This window comes from Prionailurus bengalensis, chromosome B2 (genome assembly GCF_016509475.1).
Source record: "Prionailurus bengalensis isolate Pbe53 chromosome B2, Fcat_Pben_1.1_paternal_pri, whole genome shotgun sequence".
NCBI classification, from domain to species: domain Eukaryota; kingdom Metazoa; phylum Chordata; class Mammalia; order Carnivora; family Felidae; genus Prionailurus; species Prionailurus bengalensis.
This window is the reverse complement of record NC_057349.1, coordinates 73,699,278-73,723,215: the sequence shown is the minus strand read 5'-3', so window position 1 is coordinate 73,723,215 and position 23,938 is coordinate 73,699,278. Positions and strand designations below refer to the sequence as shown.

General features: G+C 34.7%; 1 protein-coding gene across 4 annotated transcripts in view; it reads left to right on the top strand.

Moving 5' to 3' along the window:
• Positions 1 to 23,938, top strand: part of IBTK (inhibitor of Bruton tyrosine kinase) — a 93,315-nt gene that overhangs the window by 28,416 nt on the left and 40,961 nt on the right. For 2 of the 4 annotated variants that reach the window (XM_043591884.1, XM_043591886.1), the window contains exons 7-17: positions 1,077 to 1,194; positions 1,278 to 1,458; positions 3,909 to 4,032; positions 6,022 to 6,199; positions 9,221 to 9,395; positions 10,620 to 11,219; positions 12,650 to 12,736; positions 13,779 to 13,861; positions 13,947 to 13,984; positions 14,681 to 14,777; positions 22,997 to 23,098. In XM_043591884.1, the coding sequence (XP_043447819.1) occupies positions 1,077 to 1,194; positions 1,278 to 1,458; positions 3,909 to 4,032; positions 6,022 to 6,199; positions 9,221 to 9,395; positions 10,620 to 11,219; positions 12,650 to 12,736; positions 13,779 to 13,861; positions 13,947 to 13,984; positions 14,681 to 14,777; positions 22,997 to 23,098 (1,783 nt within the window). Of the gene's footprint in view, positions 1 to 1,076; positions 1,195 to 1,277; positions 1,459 to 3,908; positions 4,033 to 6,021; positions 6,200 to 9,217; positions 9,396 to 10,619; positions 11,220 to 12,649; positions 12,737 to 13,778; positions 13,862 to 13,946; positions 13,985 to 14,680; positions 14,778 to 22,996; positions 23,099 to 23,938 lie in introns of all 4 variants that reach the window. The other 2 variants (XM_043591885.1, XM_043591883.1) reach the window with 1 other exon arrangement.

The window sequence follows — 23,938 nt, the reverse complement described above, 5'->3', positions numbered from 1 at the left end:
CTCCCATTCAGTAGGTTCCCTTTTGGTTTTGTTGATTGTTTCCTTTGCTGTGCAGAAACTTATTTTAATACAGTCTCAATAGTTCATTTCTGCTTTTATTCCTCTTGCCTCAGGAGACCTATCTAGAAAAAAGTTGCTATGGCCAGTTTCAGAGAGATTACTGCTTGTATTCTCTTCAAGGATCTTTATGGCTTCAGGTCTCACATTTAGGTCTTTTATCCATTTTTGAGTTTATTTTTGTTTATGGTGTAAGAAAGTCATCCAGTTTCATTTTTTGGCATGGAGCTGTTTTTCCCAGCACCATTTTTTGAAGAGACTGTCTTTTTCCCATTGTTTTTTCATTCCTACTTAATCAAAGATTAATTGACCATATAATTGTGGATTTATTTCTGGGTTTTCTGTTTTGTTCCATTGATACATGAGTATTTTTATGCTAATACCATACGGTTTTAATTATTACTACTTTGTAATATACTTGAAATCTGGAATTGTGATACCTTCAGTTTTGTGTTTCTTTTTCAGGATTGCTTTGGCTATTCCTGGGATGCAAGGGTGGTTCAGTATTTGCACAGCAACTAGTGTGATATGTTATATCAATAAGTCATCTGGTTAAAAATGTCAGTTGTGCCATTGAGAGACCCTGAATGTGCCAATATTTGCACAACAATCAGTATGATATGTTATGTCAATAAGTCATCTGGCTAAAAATGTCAGTAGTGCCATTGAAAGACCCTAAATGTGTCAAATTTAAAAGTACTACATTTTCTGATGAAATGAAAATGCCTGTTTTGCATATTGCTTGTTGATAGTTCGAATGATTTGGTTTGTATACCATGCCAATTTTTTATATGTTAAAATTGCTGACTTAAAATGGCTATATCAAAATGTCTTGTGTTCTAAGAAGAGTTGGAATCTCAGTGTTAGTGCTGAGATCTGTTAGTGAATTCTGTCATTAGAACTTGAGAGGGTACTGATGGTGAGTATGCCATATATTGATACCTTCATCAACTGGATCTTGTAAAAATTGTACTAGTTCATAGATACATAGTAAACTGCTGTCTTGTCTTTTTGAATAGATGCAGGCAAAATATCTGAAAGGAAGGACAGTCATTGGAGTAGCAGCAGGCAGGTTTCATACAGTGCTATGGACTAGAGAAGCTGTTTACACTATGGGACTAAATGGTGGACAACTGGGTAAGAAGTCTTGATGACAATGTCTGAAAAAAAATTGAATTCTTAAAGTGGATATTTTGTGATTTATTTGTGCAATTTTTTAGGTTATTTGCCAGATCCCAATGGAGAAAAGTATGTAACTGCTCCTCGTCAGGTCTCTGCCCTTCATCATAAGGATATCACTTTGTCTTTAGTTGCTGCAAGTGATGGGGCCACAGTCTGTGTTACCACGAGGGGAGATATTTACTTACTTACAGACTATCAGTGCAAAAAGATGGCTTCTAAGTAAGTGTATTTCTGTAAAGAAATCTCACTTTAATAATAACTCAACTCTTCCAGCAAAACTCTGATTATCAGCTTTATGCTGTATGATCTGAAGTGTCGGATTGAGAAAGTGGAATGGAGAAAATTTAAAACTGAAAGGAAAGAGTTTTTGCATTTGATGACCTTAGTCTTTTGACAAGTATCCAGGGAATGTATGTAGTAGAAGTTCTCTGTAGGGACACCTGGGTGGCTCGATCGGTTAAGCGTCTGACTTCGGCTCAGGTCATGATCTCATGGTTCGTGGGTTCAAGCCCCATGTCCAACTCTGTGCTGATAGCTCAGAGCCTGGAGCCTGTTTCAGATTCTGTGTCTCTTTCTCTCTCTCTGCACCTCTCCTGCTCACACTCTTTCTCTGTCTCAAAAATAAACATTAAAAAATTAAAATTCTCGGGGTGCCTGGGTGGCGCAGTCGGTTAAGCGTCCGACTTCAGCCAGGTCACGATCTCGCAGTCCGGGAGTTCGAGCCCCGCGTCGGGCTCTGGGCTGATGGCTCAGAGCCTGGAGCCTGTTTCCAATTCTGTGTCTCCCTCTCTCTCTACCCCTCCCCCGTTCATGCTCTGTCTCTCTCTGTCCCAAAAATAAATAAACGTTAAAAAAAAAAAAAGTTTTAAAAAATTAAAATTCTCTGTAAATTATAAAGCAGTATTTCTGAATTCTGTTTAACATATGGTTAAGGGTGACCTATAAATTTCATTTTTTTAATGCTTCAGGTACACAAAACTAGATTAATCATAATTCTTGGTTTGTGACACAATCATCATTGGTTCATGTGTACCCCCCTTTTTTTTTGTTATGTACTTCTTTATTTAAAAAAAAAAATAGTTAATCATATACCATGGATTCAGTCCATGTATTTATAACTAAGTGGTATATTTTTTATCTTTATATTTGTGTAGCCTGTTGTTACTGAAAGTAAGTCTAGTAGAATGCAGTTAATTTAGCAGCAGTTGGTTGGCTCATCAAAAAGCCAGGTAAAGCAGGGAATCCTAGAACTAAGGTGTAAATATCACTAGGTCCACCAGTTGGAGTTCCCTCCCTATCTTTCATACATAAGCTATACCCAGAAGGTGTCATCTCTGATTTCATCTTGAACAGTGTAAGGAGCAAGTGATTAAAACAATTGTGAGATAAATTAATATGGTAAGAGTCCTTTACTTTTCATACATTTTCAATCTTATATAGTCAATTAATCCCATTTCTGGTTTGACAGCAGTTTTTTGCTTTACATATTTCATGTGTCATTCCAAAGTATTCAACTTTCAGAAAAAACATTCTTTTAAGAGTAATATTTTATTGGCTTATATGTTATCTTATTCAATAATTACAGTAATAAATACAAGTAGAGAAATACATCTTGGAACAAATAAGATGAAATTCAACTACCTGGAAGAGTATAGCTCAATTAGTGGAAGCAATAGTGTGCAGGATTTCTAAAGATTCGCCATCTAACTTTTAAATAAGGAATCAGGCATTTAATTTGAAATGCAACAAAATGTGCCTTTGCTATTGTAAATGAGATGGTACTTCATAAACAGATTCCATCCATGAAATTAGCTTATGAGCAGAGAATGTCAACCATCAGTTTGCCACAATTTAGCTTCTATGTGTAACAATTGGAAGGGTATTAATTGTAGGTCATATTTCAGTTTTAGAAACATGAAAGTGTGAACATAAATGTTTCTTGGAACTGACTAGCTTTTTTTCTGGTCATGAGGTAGTTTTTTTGGATATTAGATTTTGTTATTGATTAATAACATTAAATTGTGTAAATATGTTATAGCCAAGTTTCTAACTAAGAAAATTCTTTTGTTACAAATTGTTACAACATAGTAATTTTGAAAAGTAAAAAATAAAAAAAAAATCTTAATGCAAGCAAAGTATCTGAAAGGGAGTACAATGACTGGACTAGCAGTAGGTTTCACACAATACTATGGGCATATCACATGTGCAGATATAATGGAATGGCTAGTGGATGTGTTATTAAATTAGTAATGATTTTCCTGGTAGCTGTAGCTATTTAGGGTTGTCCATATTTGAAATTAAGAATTTGTTTCATTTTGAATTTAAAGTTTTTCATTTCTGTTAAATTGCAAATATACTTAGGAGCTTTTAGTTTTATCAGTTACTTAAAATAGAGTGAACGTGTGCATTAGCAAGTGGGGCTTTAAGTGTCAAATGTGTGTATATGTGTGGGTAGAGGCATTTGGGAGGGAAGGACTTGCTATAAAAAGATATGGCCATTATATAGGGGAAACTTATGGAAAGAAGGGACTAAGGATACCAAAGTCCAAATCATCTTCCTTTACCTTTCACAATAATCACCCGAGATTATTGTTTGGATAGTAATTTCTTTAAAATCGAGCATGTGTATTTTAGAGAACATATTAATGTAGAATTTTTTTTTCACCTAGGCAACTAAACTTGAAAAAAGTTCTTGTTTCTGGGGGGCGTATGGAATACAAGGTTGATCCTGAAAATTTGAAGGAAAATGGAGGTCAGAAAATCTGCATTCTTGCAATGGATGGAGCTGGAAGGGTGAGTGTATATTTATGCAAAAATGTAGTAATTTTGTTCTCAGTTGATAGCTGTAGAGGACCTGATAATGCGAACATGAATTACCATGATAATGATTTCTATTAACTTTATTTCTCTCTTTTTGACATCTAGTACTAATTAGTATGGAGCTGGTACTTCAGGGAAAGTTTGATGACATTAACAAAGCTGCCCTGTGAAACATTAGTTAAAACTGTAGCTCCAGATTTCATTTACTGTGCTTAAAATGGAAATACGGGATTTTGATGGATTATTTGATATGTATACTGAGTACTGATAAAGATATCAAGTTGAATAGATATGATATATGTAACTACTCTTTAAAAAAAGTAATAGCTAAACAGTAGTAATAAAAATTTGGTGCATAATTAGAAAGTTTTCCCCCTATTTAGTGTTTTTTTTTTTTTTTTTTTTTTTTAAGTTTATTTGAGAGAGAGTGAGCAGGGGAGGGGCAGAGAGAGAAGGGGGGAGAGAGAGAATTCCAAGCAGGCTCCATACCATCAGTGCAGAGCCTGATGTTGGGCTCGAACTCACAAACCATGAGATCATAACCTGAGCTGAAACCAAGAGTCAGACACTTAACCGACTGAGTCGCCCAGTTGCCCTTCTCCAGATTTAGTTTTAAACAAATATACATGTATGTATGTTTTCAGAGGCTGTAACTGTCATATATAAAAGATAATGTATTTCTAGATCACTATATGATGACTCTCTAATCTCTCTCCATTTAAGTAGAGTTCTAATTTTAGTTCCCTGTTCAAATATGTCAGTACATTTCTCTAATGAAATTGTTAAATTAAAAGTATGCATTAGTGACATAAAGAATTTTACACTGTGGCTAGAAAAACACAGATTGTTATTTGTTTATGAAGTAGAAACATACAATGAGAATATTTTCTGAGGTTTACATAGTGCTATAAAATTTGACATTTTTGAAATTGAAGAATTAATCATAAATCTCCACCTACTGGTACTGAACAGATATAAACCTATAGTTGATCATTTTAACATAGGGAAGTATATTAGAATTAGAGTTCTAATTTGTACTAATGGAAGCAGAGGCATGGGATTACACAAAATAGTACAAAAAACATTTGATTCTAGTATATGTTTCATTTATATTAATATGGATCTAGTTTATACCTCTGGATTTTTACTTTCTGCAAAATTAGAATCTTACTATGAAAAACCAAGCTCTGAAGGAATCAATCAGTATAGTCTTTTTTATGTAACTTTTGAGTGACCTTGGCAGATAACCATTTTGTTTTAGTTTTTTTAATTATGAGGGGATTGAACTCCTAAAACTAAGCAGCATTAATTTTTCAAATGAGATCTTTCTTGGAATGCAAATATATAAAGCAGACAAGAGTTGCTGCTCTGGATAAAGCTGGATTGTGAAACTCAGCACCCCACCTCTCATTATTTTCTCCATCCCTGAGCATCAGCGTCTAAGCCATTTCTCAGGAACACTAAGATTTGCAGAACCACCTGGAAGCCCTAACTGTATTATGAGTTTTCTATCTCTAAGATTTTGTTTTAGTTTTATAATTGGGTTATTCATACATCTCCTTTTTTTTGAGAGTTAAAGTTTGGTTTTTCATAGGGTGATTTTCATTCTTGCAAATAGATGGTACTGCATGAGTCTGATATCTAAGATACAGCTTTCATAATTTTTTCTTTATCATTGTAGCAAATCTGTTTGCCAAAAACAGGTAATACTGAAAATTACTTCTTCTTAAGAGGAGTGTCTTTGAAATATTTTTAATGCTTCGTATTTGTTTGATATACTTTTTTCTGGAAGACACAGTTCTTTAAAAATAGATTTTTATAGTATCTTTTTTCCATAGAAGAATGAACATTGAAACATTAATTAGAACTTTTATTTTATAGATACTCTTTCCTGATTTCAGTTTTTGGTTGTTCAAATGCTGTATGGGAATATATTTATATTCCAATGTAATTTGGTTTTAGGTATTTTGCTGGAGATCAGTCAGCAGTTCCCTGAAGCAGTGTCGATGGGCCTATCCACGCCAGGTGTTCATTTCTGATATTGCTTTAAATAGAAAAGACATTTTATTTGTCACACAGGATGGAGAAGGATTTAAAGGGAAGTGGTTTGAAGAAAAAAGAAAGAATTCTGAAAAGAAAGGTCAGTTCATATACGTGAGTAGCACATAAAGTACCTTTCAGTTAACCTTTTAATTTTGCAAGTATTTATCATTAGGTTTGAAAGTATTATTAGGTTTTACCCTTAGGTCTCCTCTTCTGGTTGTGGTTTGTGTGTGTGCAGGTAAGCAGAGTGAATTCAGTCCACTTAAATCGAGTTTTCAACCTTTCATCTGTCTCAGTAGATCTTGAGGTCACGGCTCCTTCCTATCGGTAATAGAAGATCACTACTGTTAATAGAATATTACACTGTTGCTAGCCTTGGCTCAAGGGGCAGGGAAGTGTAAAGTTTAAAAAAAAAAAAAAACAGCTTCCCAGATGCTTTTTTTTTTCTTTTTTAAAAAAATTTTTAATGTTTGTTTATTTTTGAGAGAGAGCAAAGACAAAACATTAGTTGGGGAGGGGTAGAGAGAGAGGGAGACACAGAATCTGAAGCAGGCTCCAGGCTCTGAGCAGTCAGCACAGAGCCCAATGTGGGGCTCCAACCCACGAACCGTGAGATCATGACCTGAGTTAAAGTCAGATGCTTAACCGACAGAACCACCCAGGTGCCCCTCAGATGCATTTGAACCATCTTCCAAGCTCCATTTTTACTCTTCCTTCCTACGTTGAGAATTGAGTGGCTTGTACTTTTTTTTTTTACATGTATATATACAGTTAAAGTTTTTAAACAGTACATTTCATGACTTAAGGGAAAATTATGGGAAGAATAGAGTTTTCATATTTATTGAGAATTTTAAAAAGAAAAGGTAGTTGTATTAAACAGCTGCTAAATAGAGATGTTTTATTTCATTCCTTGATGAATATAAAGGATAGCTTTAAGATGCCACCATTGAAAATAGAAGCTTTTCATTATATAGTTCATTCTTAATTTTTTCTGATTATAAATTTATAAATGTTTGGATTACTTGCATTGTTTTTTAACTTAGGTTAGCAACTTTTTTCTTTCATTCATAATTATTCTCTGTTGATTTTTCTTCTGGAGAAACTAGAATACATTTACTTCTTCACAGTTCATTGGCCCCACCGTAGCCCATGTCACATGGACAACTGCAAAAAAATATGTTGCCTTATTTGTACTCTTGTTTCTTTTTATCTGTTCTTAATTGATTATCAGAGCGATCTTTTAATATTCCTGTGTTTTTAAAAACTCTTTAATGGTTTCTGCACTTGCTAAACGTGGCCTCTATAGCCCTTGCTCTGACTCTTGTCTGTGTCTCTGAAATCATCTTGATTTCTCTCCCTTTCATTTACCACTCTCCAGTCACATTGACCTTCAGATTTTCAATTTTGTTCAGTAGTCCCAGGGCTTTTTCTGATTTTTCACATCTCAGCTTAATTTGTATGTCAGAAATGTTTTCACAGATCCCATAATCTAAATTGAGGGTACCCGATTTCACTTCTCATATTCCCTTTGTATTTTCATGATGCAGTTCATTTTTATTTGTTTTCATGTATTTATCTTTGTGACTAATTTTTTTAATGCTTTTTTCCTATCAGACTGTTAAGATGGCAAGGACCTTAACTGCTTTACTGTATCCTTAGCATTCAGCATATTTTCTGACAGATAGTAGTCCCTTATTAAACTATCCGTTGAATAAATAAATCAGTTATTGTATGCTAAAACATACATAGAGCACATTTATACTCAGACAATTACAAACATTCTTCAAAATCATAAAGCCACAGTGGAGTGATTAATGATTTGTTGTATTTTATTTCTTTATAGATTATGCAAGTCTGTAAACATTTAAAGTATATTTACTACATGCCAGATATAGGACTATGCTTTAATGATACAAAATATATGTAAGATAGGCCTCTGTTCTCAGACACTCATAAGTTTGTAGGGATAGTAGACATGTATATAAATACTTACAGTTTAAAAATACTAACATATTTATGTTAGGTTTTTTGAGAGCACAGAAACTGAAATAACTTGAGTATCAGAGTAAGATTAGGAAAGCCCTCTAAGACTGAAATAGAGTGAATTTGAGAGAGTAACCAAAATGCAGGTTTTGACTTGTAAATGTTGGAAGTCCTTGGAATTGTATCTTAGCCATATTTAGTGGTCTAAAACTGAAATCATGATCTCTGCTCCCACATCTGTTTTGCAGTGTTTTCTTTCCAACTAAATGGTTACCTTTGACACCTCACATCCCCCTCCCCCCCGCCCATCCCTGTATCCAATCTGTCACCAAGTTTTTTCACTTAAGTCTCAAGTATTTCTGAAATCTTTCCACTTGCTCGAGTTTCATTGCTACAGTAACTTCAGTGTTATCATTTATTTTTTTCTGGATTCTTATTAAAGTAATTTCCTAAATGATCTCTTTGTTTTTATTTTTAATTACTTCCAACATTCTTCATATTGCAGCTGGAGTCATTTCTTTGCATGCAGATTTCATACTTTTCTTTCATAGCCTTGATCTGACTTGTAATGATACAATCATTTGTTTAAACATCTGTCTTCTCTGCTACATTGTGTACTCCGAGATGGTAGGGACATGCCTAACATCACTACTGTATCACAAGGGATAGACTGATGATCACTGTATCACAGGAGCACAGTGTAGTCACTCAGATATTTGCTGAATAAATGGAGGAATGGAGAAGGAAGTGGGGGAACAAACAAGCATACAAATTATGAGGATGCTAAATTTACATATTTTTAATGCAAGCTGAGGAATTTTAGAAGCCAGTATAGCACTAGATTTGTTTTTTAGAAAGATAACTTTGGTTGCAGTGTGGAGGATGTTTTTGCTGAAATGGATGAAATTGTGGATAATTGAGAATGGACTCACCAAAATTTCCTGTTTAATACCTGTACATAGGGTAGAAATTGTGTTGAAGAGAGGGAGGATATAGTTCTTCAAGAGGACTGACTTCTATATGAAAGATATTTCCATATTCTAGTTGTTTTTCTATTTTCTTTACTCTTAAACCATTTTAATAGCTTCAATAAAGCCTCCATTAATGAAAGTTTATTTATTTTTCTTTTTAGCAGAGATTTTATCAAATCTTCATAATTCCTCATCAGATGTGTCTTGTGTCTCTGATATAAATAGTGTGTATGAAAGAATTCGACTTGAGAAACTTACTTTTGCCCATAGAGCTGTTAGTGTCAGCACAGATCCAAGTGGATGCAACTTTGCAATCCTGCAGTCAGATCCTAAAACAAGGTACACTTGTATATATTAAATTTCATTTTTTAGAAGAAATAATCCCTTTTGTTTTCAGTAGCTGCTGGAACAAATTTAATTGAACTGCTTTTGCCAAGACTTGAAGAGACTTTAGACATAAAATCATATTAGCTGGATAACTCAAAGGTGGAATTTGTTATAGGAAATGATGAGAGTTTCTTTTCGTTTGTAAACTGATATTTATTGAAAATACTGAAGATACATATGTACATGCACAATATTTATTTATATTGTAGTACTTAAGATGTACTCTAGGTTCTCAGATTCTGAGAAATATAAATATTTGTTATGTAGTTTGAAAAAATATCTAACCTTTGAATATGAAAATTAATAAAAGAAGAGGTAGTATATAGTCATCTGTAGGGTAGTGTGACTCTCAGTGCAAATCTTTCCTAAGTCACATTAGTAGAGAGATGACAGGTTAAGATAAATATTAAATATTTAATAAATATTTATAGGGTACTGTTGGGAAGAAATCCTAGAAGCAGGGTGACCATCCAACCTGGTTTGCCCAGGTCTGTCCCATTTAAAGCACCAAAAGTCTCATCTGGAAAACCCCTCAATCCAGGACAAACTGGGAGGATGGTTCCCCTACCTGGAAAGGTGGAATGTGGATTGGGAAGGTGTGATAACATTCTTACAGTATTGAAACAATCAGTGTTGTGGACTGATTGTATGTCTTTGTGTGTGTTTATCTTTACTTCCTGAGTTTCTGACCTATTCTGGGATCATACCTGAAGTATTTGCTCATTTTTTTGTATATTTGGTTTTCTTCACTTATAAGGATAAAGAATAAAAGGATGCAAAAGAAAAGGTTGAGAACTGTACCCTTTTTTTGATGTTTTTAGTTTTATAGTTCTTTGTGGTTAGTTACAGTCATTTAGAAAATTTCTATGAAGTGGTCATTTGGATTTATAGCCTAGTGTTTCCCTATAGAAATAGAAAACACTACTTTTAAAGGAAAATTTAAATCTTGTCATTTTAGTTTAGGAGAAAAATAGAAAAAGGAATGGAAACATTTTAAAGAGTAATATAGTATCTAAGACTGTGCAGTATGCTTATATTTTAGGAAATACCAGATATAAAGTCTTGTAAGTTTGTAACTAAAAAAGAAATTGTACTTTAAAAGGAGAAGAGGCTAGGGATGCTTTTTTTTTTTTTCATTTTCTTGAAAGTAAAAATGATTTTTTGTTTCATTTCTAGCCTTTATGAAATTCCAGCTGTATCTTCATCATCCTTTTTTGAAGAGTTTGGCAAACTGTTAAGGGAAACAGATGAAACGGACAACATACATGATGTGACATTTCAAGTTGGCAATAGAATCTTCCCTGCACATAAATATATTTTGGCAGTGCATTCTGACTTTTTTCAAAAATTGTTTCTTTCAGATGGGACTACTTTAGACTTTGCAGATGTTTACCGGAAAGATGAAGATTCTGCAGGATGCCATCTCTTTGTGATAGAGAAGGTTCATCCTGACTTGTTTGAGTACCTTTTACAATTTATATACACAGATACTTGTGACTTTTTACTTCATGGCTTCACACCAAGAATAAACTTAAACAAAAAACCAGAAGAATATCAGGGTGCTCTGAATTCTCATTCAAATAAAATGAATTGCCATGAAGATAATCAGAAGTCAGCATTTGAAGTTTACAGAAGTAATCAAGCTCACACAGTTAATGAAAAGCAGAAAAGCAAACCTAAATCTTCCAATAAAGGGAAAAGTATTAGGGAAGATGATCCTGTAAGAATGTTGCAAAATGTTGCAAAGAAATTTGGTTTCAGTAATTTGAGTAGTAGGTATGGCCTCTCCTTAATATCTATTCTTGAACCTCATTATGTCCTTCTTTTAGAAATTCTTCTTTTTCTTGTCTACTCCTCTTTTCCCCTCCCCCAACTCTCTCCCCAACCCTCCTTTTTAGAGGGAGGTACATGGATATGTTCTCTCTTTCCTTTCTTCTAAAGCTATCTCTGCAGGACTCACTGGATTAAAACATTAAAGGATGAGGAGGCTGTTAGTCGGTTTGAACTCTCTATGGTGTTTGTATAACAGGGATCTGGAATGGTAGGCAGTGTGGTATGCTGGAAAGAGAACTATCTTTTGAATTAGAAATACCTATATGTGCCTCTTTACTATGACTGCCTGGAGCCAAGATTTCTTAGTTTCTTTGAACTTCAGTTTCTCAGTAAAGAAAATGGTGGAGGGGGGGTGGATAATTGTGATCTCATGTAGTTTTGTTATATAGCATGTGTAAAATGCCTAAGGCAGTATTTGTCATATAAGCCAGATTCTTTGGAATTCTTGTTTTTCTTAAAGTATGTATATTGCTTGTGAAAGTATAATCTTTTTTTTTTTTTTTTTAATTTTTTTTTTCAACGTTTATTTTTGGGACAGAGAGAGACAGAGCATGAACGGGGGAGGGGCAGAGAGAGAGGGAGACACAGAATCGGAAACTGGCTCCAGGCTCTGAGCCATCAGCCCAGAGCCTGACGCAGGGCTCGAACTCCCGGACCGCGAGATCGTGACCTGGCTGAAGTCGGATGCTTAACCGACTGCGCCACCCAGGCGCCCCATGAAAGTATAATCTTATGTGTGGGGTAGGAGCAGAGGAAGAGTGTATATCTTGTTTCCTATATAAAAACACTAATGGGCTTTGTGGTATGATTTTGATATATTTTTTGTCAGTGATGATATTTAATATACAGTTGACCCTTGAGAAACATGGGTTTGACCTGTACAGATCCACTTGTATTCAGATTTTTTGTGATAAATGCAGTATAGTACTGTAAATGTATTTTCTCTTATGTTTTTCTTCACATTTTCTTTTTTCCACATTATTGCAAGAATATAATATGTAAATGAATATAACATACAAACCACAGACATACAAACAGATCTACTCTTTGATACTGGGAACACTTCCAGTCAACAGTAGGCTCTTAGTCGTTAAGTTTCTGGGGAGTCAAAGTTATATGCAGATTTCACCTCCTTGGAGGGAGTGCTGGTGGTGACTCTAACCCCAGCATTGTTCACGAGTCAACTGTACTTTAAATTGAACTAAAATTGAAGGAGAATATATGGTACTTTTTTTTTTTATCACAGAGTAGGGTTTGTTGAGATACTTTTCTAGGTGATATAAATTATATAATTAGGTTCAGATGTAAGGTACTGTAATTTGCTGGATTTTCGTTTTTGTCCATCAACTTAATTTTTATCTACTCTTTGACAGGTTAGATGGAGTCAGATTTGAAAATGGAAAAATTAATGTTATTGAGAAGAAAACTGGTAATAAATCAAAGCTAAATCAGAAAAAATGGTAAGTTAGGAAATGAAGACAAACTTTTCATCTCTAGATTTTGAACCTAAGTATGAAAACAGAGCCCTTCTTACTGACATATGAAACAAAATATGTGAATAGATACCCTTTTACCTTTACTAGTCTTCATTTCTAGAAATATTGGAGAACTGTTAAGGTAAGTGGATAAAATATTAACTTCTCAGTAAGACATTTAAACAGGTTTTTTTAACAGTTTTTTAACAGTTTTTTCATTATGAATGAAAAAAATTTTTATTTTTTCTTGCCCAAGTTTTGTATTTTTCAATAGGTAGGAAATAGTGTTACCCTAAAACCAAACTAATTATGCCTCTGCATCATTATGATTATTTCCTTTAGTATAAGTTTTTTAATAATAACAAAAATATTTAGAATATAATTTATTAAAAAGGTTTTGTGAGGCATGTGGGTGGCTTGCTTGGTTAAGCGTCCAACTTCCGCTCAGGTCGTGATCTTGTGGTTCCTGAGTTTGAGCCCCACATCAGGCTCGCTCCTGTCAGTCTGTCAGCTCACTTTGGATCCTCTGTTTCCCCCCCGCACCCCTCCCCCACCTGCGCTCTCCCCAAAATACATACATACGTATTAAAAAAAAAAGTTTTGTTTTTAGGTATTTTTACTTTGTAGGTGATAAGTTCTGGAGAAAGAAACTATGGAGATATCTAGATTGTGCTTAGCGAAGAATAGGTTGTAAAAGGAACTGACTTAAAGACCTTTGATCATGATGTCACTTACTATTATATTATTAAAATTTGGTCTGGCCTGTACCGAAAAAGGAAAATTAGAAGTCTGTTCTTGAATATTTATCTGTATTCAGTTCCCTTTAAATATTCTTTATTATAAGGCCCTTATTATCTTTCCTCCAGTGGAAGGAGATGAAGTACTTTATTTGTATGTATGCCCTCAAGTTGTTTGTTGTCTGCTATCTTTAAGACAAAATCAAGCCAAATCCTATAATAAATTTTCTACTTGCTAAATATGCTAAAGAAATCACTCTTGCTTCAATTAAAAAAAATTTTTTTTTCAGTTCGTTTCTATGTGATGTGACCATGAAATCAGTGGATGGAAAGGAATTTCCTTGTCATAAGTGTGTTCTTTGTGCCAGACTTGGTAAATATACTTTTTATTAGTTCCTGATTTGTTGGTTTTAGTATTGTTTTACTGTTCTAATAGCTTGTACTTTTTCTTTTCTCAGAATATTTTCATAGTATGCTGAGTAGCTCATGGATTGAGGTAAGATTTAAGTTGAAAACACATGGCTGGTAATCACACTTTTTAAAATATATCCTATATATTTAGTATAATATACTAAAGAAATTTAAAATGGGAGCCTGATATTTTAACTTAATTTTATTTTTGTATTAAACTTGATTTATGCTGAAGCCTGCTGGAAAATAGCAGCATTTAGAATTAAAATTTATTGCAGAAAGGCTTCTTAATTTTTTTTTTTTTTTCCAACGTTTATTTATTTTTGGGACAGAGAGAGACAGAGCATGAATGGGGGAGGGGCAGAGAGAGAGGGAGACACAGAATCGGAAACAGGCTCCAGGCTCTGAGCCATCAGCCCAGAGCCCGATGCGGGGCTCGAACCCACGGACCGCGAGATCGTGACCTGGCTGAAGTCGGACGCTTAACCGACTGCGCCACCCAGGCGCCCCCAGAAAGGCTTCTTAAATCAAAATTTCCCCTTTATTATTTAGACGTGTATTTGGAATACCAGTGTATTTGGTTTTTGTTTCAATTTTTCTTGCTACTCCATGTTATAAGGCATTTTAAAATTAAACGTATGTCATTTTAGCTTTGTGTTTTATAAATGTTTTTTTTGTTTTTGTTTTTTTTTGCATTTGATGTGATTCCTGTTCAGAATTTTCTGTACCAGTCAGAATGTAGTTTTTTGTAGTTTAAAATTAATTATTTTACTTTATTTAGGCTTCCACTTGTACAGCTCTGGAAATGCCAATACATTCTGACATACTGAAAGTTATTTTGGACTACCTCTATACTGATGAAGCTGTGGTGATAAAAGGTATTCATAAGAGGACATTTTAGATGTTTAAGATATAATTGAATAATGGCAAAATCAACATGAATCTTTAATTGAAATAAGCCATCAACAGAGGCTTAATTTAGAATAAGCAATAGGGATGATTACTAATAGTAAAGGAGTGGATAAAGAAAATTTTCATTATCTCTGTGAAAATGAGTTCTACAAGAATTATATATAATAGTTGAGATTAGATTGAACAGTTTCATACCCTACTACTTATGTGATTGAGATGAGGAACTGATGATATGGAGTATGGTTTTGACAAACACTTTACAAAGTTTTTTTCTTGTTTGTTTTCCCCCTTGTGGTAATATATCTGAGGGAAAAGAACTAGACCAAGAATTGAATCAAAATTTATGAAGAGATTGTGTTTATATACTTTGTCAAGCAATACACTGATGTTTAGTTACAAAGTATTTTTGGTCATAGTTGTGATGGACTGTTCAACTGTATGTATATACCACATTTTTTTAAATTCATTCATCCATCAGTGAACATCTGGCTATTTCTATATCCTTACTGTTATTATTTATGCTGCAGTGAACATGATAATGTCTTCAAGATTCTGATTTCAATTCTTTTAGCTAAATACCCAGAAGTGGGATTGCTGTATCATACGGTGGTTATATTTTAATTTTTTGAGGAACCTCCACACTGTTTTCCATAGTGGCTATACATTTTACATTCCTGCTAGTAGTGTACATCCTTTCCAGCACTTTTCTCTACATCCTTGCCAGCACTTGTTATCTTTTGTTTTATTGATAATGGCCATTCTAACAGGTGTAAGGGCACCTCTCACTTTTTATTTGCATTTTTCTGATAATTATTCACATTGAGCACCTTTCATGTACTTGCTGGCCATTTGTATGTGTTTTTTGGAGAAATATCTATTTAGCTCTTTTGTCCATTTTTTAGCTGAGTTTATTTGTGGGTTTTTTTTTGTTTTTGTTTTTGTTTTTTGCTATTGAGTTGTAGGAGTTTCTTATATATATATTTTGGATATTGATCCCTTATCAGATATGGTTTGCAAATACTTTCTCCCCTTTCTGAAGGTTGCCTTTCATTTTGTTGATTGTTTTCAACATTGCTTTGTAGAAGCTTTGTAGTTTCATGTAATTTCACTTGCTTATTTTTGCTTTTGTTGTGTGTGGTTTTGATGTCATATCCAAAAAATCATTTACAAGACTAGGATCTTTTTCCCTGTTTTCTCTTATGAGTTTTACAGTTTCAGGTGTTAGGTTTAATCTTTAATCCATTTTGAGTTAATTTTTTTATATGGTACAGATCCAGCTTAATTCTCTTGCATTTGCTCATTCAGTTTTCCTAGCACCCTTTATTGAAAAGACTACCCTTTTCCCATTTTGTATTCTTGATACTCTTGTTGAGGATTAATTGATAAAATGAGCGTTTATTTCTGGGCTCTGTGTTGTGTTCCATTGTATTTGATTACTGTAGCTTTGCAACATAATTTGAAGTTAGGAAGTGTGATGCCTCCAGCCTTGTTCATCTTTCTCAAGATTACTCTGTCATTCAGGGTTTTTGTGGTTCCATATAAATTTTAGGATTGCTTTTTCTGTTTTGTGCAAAATGCCATTGGAATCTTGATAGGATTTTATTGAATCTGTAGATTGTTTTGGGTTGAGTGGACATTTTAACAGTATTCTTTCAATCCATGAACATGGGATATCTTTCCATTTATTGTTATCTTTAATTCCTTTCATCAATGTTTTATAGTTTTCAGAGTATAGATCTTTTTTTAAGTTTATTTATTTATTTTGAGAAGGAGAATGTGCACAAGTGGTGGAGGGAGAGAGAATCCCAAGCAGATGCTCTCCATTGCCATTGCGGAGTCTGACTTAGGGCTCAAACTCACAAACTGTGGGATCATGACCTAAGCCGAAATTAAGAGTTGGATGTTTAAATGATTAAGTCACCCAGGTGCCCCAGAATACAGATCTTTTATCTCCTTGGTTAAGTTTATTCCTAAGTGTTTTATTCTTTTTGATATAATTGTGAAAGGGTTTATTAGTTACTTTTTTGGATAGTTCATTGTACATAGAAAAGCAACTGATTTTTATGTTGCAATTTTTACTCAATTTGTTCATTCTTTTTTTTTTTAAGTTCCTATATTTATTTTGAGAGATGCAGGGAGGGAGAGAGTTGGCTGTGGGGGAGGGAATCCCAAGCAGGCTCCACACTGTCAGTGCAGAGCTTGACTTGGGGCTTGAACTCACAAACTGTGAGATCATGACCAAAGCTGGAACCAAGTGGAATGCTTAGCCAACTGAGCCACCCAGGTGCCCCTATTTGTTACTTCTAATAGATTTTTGATGGTGTATTTAGGGTTCTCCAGATACAAGATCTTGTTATCTGCAGAGACAGTTTACTTCTTCCTTTTCAATTTGGATGATGTTTATTTCATTTTCTTGCTTCATTACTCTTGCTAAGAATTCCAGTACTATGTTGAATAGGAGTGGCAAGAGTGGGGGTCCTTGTCTTGTTCCTGATCTTAGACAAACAGCTTTCAGATTTTTACTGTTGAGTATGATATTAAACTGTGGATTTGTCACAGATGGTCTTTATTATGTTGAGGTATCTTCCTTCTCTACCTAATTTGTTGAGAGTTTTTATCATGAATGGGTGTTGAATTTTGTCTTCTGCACTTACTGCATGTACTGCAATGATCATATTTTTATTCTTTTGTTTTTTAAGTTTATGTATTTGAGAGAACAAGAATGATGGGGGATGGGGACAGAGAGAGAGGGAGAGAGAAAATCTCAAGCAGGCTCTGTGCTTTCAGTGCAGAGCCTGATGAGGGGCTTGAACTCATGAATTGTGAAATCCTGACCTGAGCAGAAATCAAGAGTTAGACGCTTAACTGACTGAAAATCAGTTCGCCCTGATTTTTATTCCTCTCTTGTTACGATAGTATCACATTTGTTGATTTGCATGTATTGAACCATCCTTGCACCAAGCATTAATCCCACTTGATTGTGGTATATGATCTTTTTAACATGCTATTGAATTTGATTAGTTTCTTACTAAGGATTTTTGCAGCTATGTTCATCAGGGGTGTTGTACTGTGATTTTCTTTTCTTGTAGTGTCCTCGACTCCTTTTGGTATCAGGATAATCCAGGCCTCATAAAATAAGTTTGGAAGTGTTCCCTCTCCTTCAGTTTTTTTTGGACAAGTTTGAGAAAGATTGGTGTTAATTTTTCTTTAAATATTTGGTAGACTTCACCCATGAAGCCATCTGGTCTAGAGCTTTACTTTTGGGAGATTTTTGATTTATGGATTCAGTCTCCTTACTCAGTTATTGACTATTCAGATTTTCTGTTTCCTCATGATTTAGTCTTGGTAGCTTGTATGTTTCTAGGAACTCATCTATTTCTTCTAGGTTATCCATTTGTTAGCTTATAATTATTGACAGTAATCTCTAATGATTTACATTTCTGTGATATCAGTTGTAATATCTTCTCTTTCATTTATGATTTAATTTTTGGAGGGATCATTTTCTCAGTTTACTTAAGGGTTTGTTAATTTTATCTTTTCAAACAACCAGTTCTTAGTTTCATTGATCTTTTTTGTTTTTCTAATGTCTAATTCATTTATTTCTGCTCAGTCTTTATTATTTTTTCCTTCTGACTTTGGGCTGACTTCTTTTTCTAGTTCCTTGTTATATAAAACCCTTAAGGTTCTTTCAAGATCTTCTTTTTTTGTTAAGGCATTTATCAGAATTAGAACTTCTTTTGCTGTATCCCATAAGTTTTGGTATGTTGTATTTTCATTTTCATTTGTCTCAAGATATTTTGTACTTCTCTTTGATTTCTTCTTTGAATTACTGTGTTAATTTCCACATATTTACACATTTCCCTATTTTCCTCCTGTTCTAGTTTATACCACTGTAGTTGGAGAAGATACTTGTTATCATTTCAATTTCTTAAGTTGTTAAGACTTGTTTCATGGCCTAATGTATGATCTGCCCTGAAGAATGGTTTATGTGCACTGAGAAGAATGTGTATTTTGCTGTTGTGAGTGGAATGTTCCATATGTATGTGTTAGTTTCATTTGGTCTGTAGTTTTGGTCAAGTCTGATGTTTTCTTGTTGATTTTCTGTCTCCATGATCTATCTGTATTTGAATATGAATATCCATATTGAAGTCCTTTTATTACTGTATTGTTGACTATTTCTGCCTTCATTTTATGTGTTTTATAAATTTAGGTGCTTCATTGTTGTATACTCGTATGTGTATTTATAGTTCTATTGATTTATTGATCTCTTTATTATTATATAATAACCTCTTTGTCTCTTCTGTTTCTGACTTGAAGCCTATTTTGTCGGATAGAAGTATAGCCACTCCAGCTCTCCTTTAGTTACCATTTGCATGGGGTATTTTTTCCCATCATTTCACTTTCAGCCTACGTGTGTTCTTACAGGTAAATTGAGTCTCTTATAGGCAGCATAATGTTGAATCTTGTTTCTTTATCCATTCAGCCACTTTGTCTTCTGATTAGAGAATTTAATCCATTTACATTTAAAATAATTATTGATAGGTAAAGATTTAATAATGCCATTTTGTCAGTTTTCTGTTTTGTAGTTCCTTTGTTTCCTTTTTCTCTCTTGTTGTCTTCCTTTGTGATTGAATGATGTTTCGGTAGTGGTATGCTTTGATTCCTTTCTCTGCATTTTTTGCATCTGCTCTACGTTTTTCCTTTGTGGTTACCATGAGGCTTACATACATGTAACAGTATACATAAAACAGTCTATTTTAAACTAATCACAACTTAACTTCCATTGCATACAAAACCTCTACATTTTACTTTTCCCCATTCTGCCATTATTTCTTAAAATATTCTTTAGGTCATACCTTTATCTTGCGACTCCCGTATGTATCTTGATATGCTGGCTGGTGTTTCATAGGTCTTTTTTTTTTGTTTCAAAAAATTTTTTTGATGTTTTGTTTATTTTTGAGTCAGAGAGAAAGCATGAACTGGGAAGGGGCAGAGAGAGAGGGAGACAGGAACCAAAGTGGGCTCTGTGCTGACAGCAGAGAGCCCGATGTGGGACTTGAACTCAAGAGTAATGAGATCATGACCTGAGCTGAAGTCAGATGCTTAGCTGACTGAGCCATTCAGGCGTCCCCATAGGTCTCTTATGCCTTATTAATTTTTATTCATTGTTTTTTCTTTCTGTTCTTCAGATTGCTTATTTCAGTTGACCTGTGATTTGTGTCTCTTCATTGATATTCTTGATTTCAAGAGACATTATCCTCATACTTCCTTTTAATTTTTTAGACATTTCCTTTAATTCTTTGTACATATTTAAAATAGCTGATTTAAACTTTAATAATGCAGCATCTTCATTTCCTCAGGGAGAGCTTCTCTTGGTTGCTTTTTTTCCTGTGGATGGGCCATACTTAACATGTATTTTGCATCTTGCATAATTTTCATAGAAAACTGGACATTTTATTTTATATCTATTTATATTTTGGGAGAGTGCAGGTGGGGGAGGGGCAGAGAGAGAGGGGGGAGGATCTGAAGTGGGCTGGGCTCTGTGATGACAGGATGACAGCAGCAAGCCCAATGTGGGACTTGAGCTCACAAACTGAAAACTGGACATTTTAAGTAATATGATGTGGTAACTTTTGAAGTCAGATTCTCTTCCCTCCCTGGGGTTTGTTAAAAAGTTTTTGCTGTTTGCTTTTTGACTTTTCTGAACTAATTAATACTGTAAAATCTCTGTTCTTTGTCTTGTGTGACCACTGAAGTGTCTACTGGGTTAGCTTAGTGGTCAGCTGATAAGTTAGAAATTTCTTTAAATGCCTAAAACCAATAAATGCCCAGCCTTTGCCACAGAGTTCTTTGTGTGTGTGTTGGGGCTTGCCTTCATTTTTCAGGCAGGCAGTTCATGATTCTGCTTTAGCTCTTATTTTCTGTTTTAGCAGAGCCTCAAGTTCAGCCAGAGGTAAAAATTTAGGACCTTAAGTTTTTCCTTGGCATGTATATAGTCATCCACATACATGTGGGCTTCTGCTTTCACAGCAATATTTTGGGACTTTTCAAAGCCCCCATGGACATTTGTATTAGTCAACTGGGACAGCCATAACAAAATATGATAGACTGGTGGCTTGAACAACAGAAATTCATTTTTTCATAATTCTGGAGGCTAGAAGTCCCAGATTAGAGTCTGGTAAGGTTGGTTTCTGATGAGGACTTTCTTCTTGGCTTATTATACATGAATGCCTTCTTATTATGTCCTCACATGGTCTTTCTGTGTGTGTGTTGTGGAGAGAGGGAGGGAGGGAGGGAGACAGTTATCTCTTTGATATCTCTTTTCTTAGAGGGACACTAATCCTATTGGATCAGGGCCCTACCCTTTATAACTTCACTTACTTTTAATTAGTTTCTTAGAGGCCCCATCTCCAAATATTGCCACACTGGAAATTAGGGCTTCAACATGTGAATTTTCAGGGGACACAAACATCTAATCATTAACATCCTTTTTCCCTAGCTTTTATTTAAAAAAAATGTTTTTTGTCTGCTTCTTGTTTGCTCCATCTATTATCATTGTCTCAGTCAGCTTCAACATTAATTGCAACTGATTGTTTTTAATAAACACCCTGGGGGAAGAGGCTGTTCACACCAGTAAAAGCTTTGAGTCAGGTCAAAATAAAGACAAGCCCTGCCGCACATGTCAAATAATGACTTATCTTTAATAATGTTGCTTTGTAACTCTTCTGTTGTCTTCAGTGGCTTTGGTTGTTCGTTTTCACTGTGATTGCAGGCTTGTTGGTTTTTAAGACTGGAGGAGGGGAGGGGAAGATTTAAATAGAAAAACTACAGTGCTCCATTGCTCACTGTTCTTACCAAGATTCAGCCATTTTTCTTGAGTCAATACTCCCTAGATTACTGTAAGCCTTTGGCTAACTTCTAGAATTTTGAAAAAGTTGACAATTTTCCTAGTATCTTCATTGCTTTTGTGGAGAAGAGGAATTCTGGAAGTAGTCCTTAGTTTGCTATTCATAGTGAGTTCACCTCTTCCTCTTTGTCAAAAATAGTTTTTCGACATTTTTTCTTCTTAATCTTTTTTTCTTCCTATTGTGGTTTTGTTTTGTTTTGTTTTGTTTTTGTATTTATGTTATTCTGGCAGTGGCTCAGGGTTACTGCTTTAGGCGTTAATAGTACTCAGGACGAGAAAGATTATTTTAAATAAGGAACTCCTATAATTTAAAAAGAAAATGTACTCTTAGGCTTGCTTGCTTGTTTATTTTGTTCATTTATTTATTTATTTAGAATGTTTATTTATTTTGAGAGAGAGAGCACAAGCAGGGGAGGGGTAGAGAGAGAGGAAGAAAGAGAGAGAACCTCAAGCAGGTCTGCACTGTAAGCGCAGAGCCCGATGTGGGGCTCAAACTCACTAACTGAGATCATGACCTGAGCTGAAATCAAGAGTCGGTTGCTTAACCAACTGAGCCTCCCAGCTCCTTAGGCCTCTTTATTTAAAACAAATATGAGGGGCGCCTGGGTGGCGCAGTCGGTTAAGCATCCGACTTCAGCCAGGTCACGATCTCGTGGTCCGTGAGTTCGAGCCCCACGTCAGGCTCTGGGCTGATGGCTCGGAGCCTGGAGCCTGTTTCCGATTCTGTGTCTCCCCCTCTCTCTCTGCCCCTCCCCCGTTTATGCTGTGTCTCTCTCTGTCCCAAAAATAAAATAAACGTTGAAAAAAAAAATTAAAAAAAAAAAAAAATATGAGCATCTAAAAGCATTATTCACCCTACTCCCTGTATATACATTTGTTCTTAACGTATATGTTATATGTATTTAACACATATCTACATAGTAATTTTGATGCTGAGATTTGAATTTCCTCTCTATTTATTAGATTGAGAAATGTTTAACAATATGGGAGATTTTAATAAATCAGGCATTTTTAGACTAAATGCTTTCTAGACTAAAAAGATCAATTCAAGTTACCCATTTTATGGTCCTAGTGTGAACCAAGGCATTTTGGTGTGTTTCTTTACAGCTTTCCACTTAAAAGGTAGAAAAGTCTCACATTATTACTATTTATCATAGTTGCCAGTCTTTAGAAAATAGTCATTATAATTCTCCCTTCTTTGTGTCTTAATTACTTGAACTTTTGTCATAGGTATAATGTACAAAGTAATAGTTTTGCTTGTTTTCTTTCTTTTTTTAGAATCTCAAAATGTGGATTTTATTTGTAGTGTTCTTGTGGTGGCTGATCAGCTTCTCATAACTCGATTGAAAGGGATTTGTGAAGTTGCATTAACTGAGAAACGTAAGTATTTTTGAATTTGAATATTACTATGTTTGCAGGTTGATACAGGATTATTCATTGACTTTTGATGCCATAAATTTACCATTTTACCATATATGGTAAAGTGCACCATTATGTTTTTGAATTATGAAGAATGTCAAAACATTTAAGCTATTTTGTGCAACAATAAGCACATCCATTTTCCAGACATGTTAATATGTGAAAATATATACATCTGATAATTGAAATATGTAAATTTTTTGAAATGTCATGAAACCTTGAATAATGAAGATGGTATGAAATTTATTTTGAAATTACAAAGATGAAAGTTTGAAAGAATTAAAAAAAATTTTTTTTTAATGTTTATTTTTTTTTGAGAGCGAGAGAGAGCAGGAGTGGGGGAAGGACACAGAGAGAGGGAGACACAAAATACGAAGCAGGCTCTGAGCTGTCAGCACAGAGCCTGACATGGGGCTCAAACTCATGGAGATTATAATCTGAGCCAAAGTCAGACACTTAACCGACTGAGCCACCCAGGTGCCCCTCAAAGAAATTATTCACTCTTGTCCTGGTCTTGGCTGTAAGCCTGTGTTTAGCTATCTGTTACTATTTGCTAGAATTTTTGTTTTAATTTTTTTTTAATGTTTATTTATTTTTGAGAGAGACAGAGACAGAATGCAAGTGGGTTAGGGGCAGAGAGAGAGGGAGACACAGAATCCGAAGCAAGCTCCAGGCTCTGAGCTGTCAGCACAGAGCCCGATGTGGGGCTTGAACCCACGACCCATGAGATCGTGACCTGAGCCAAAGCCAGACGCTCAACTGACCGAGCCACCCAGGCGCCCCCTTGCTAGAATTTTTATA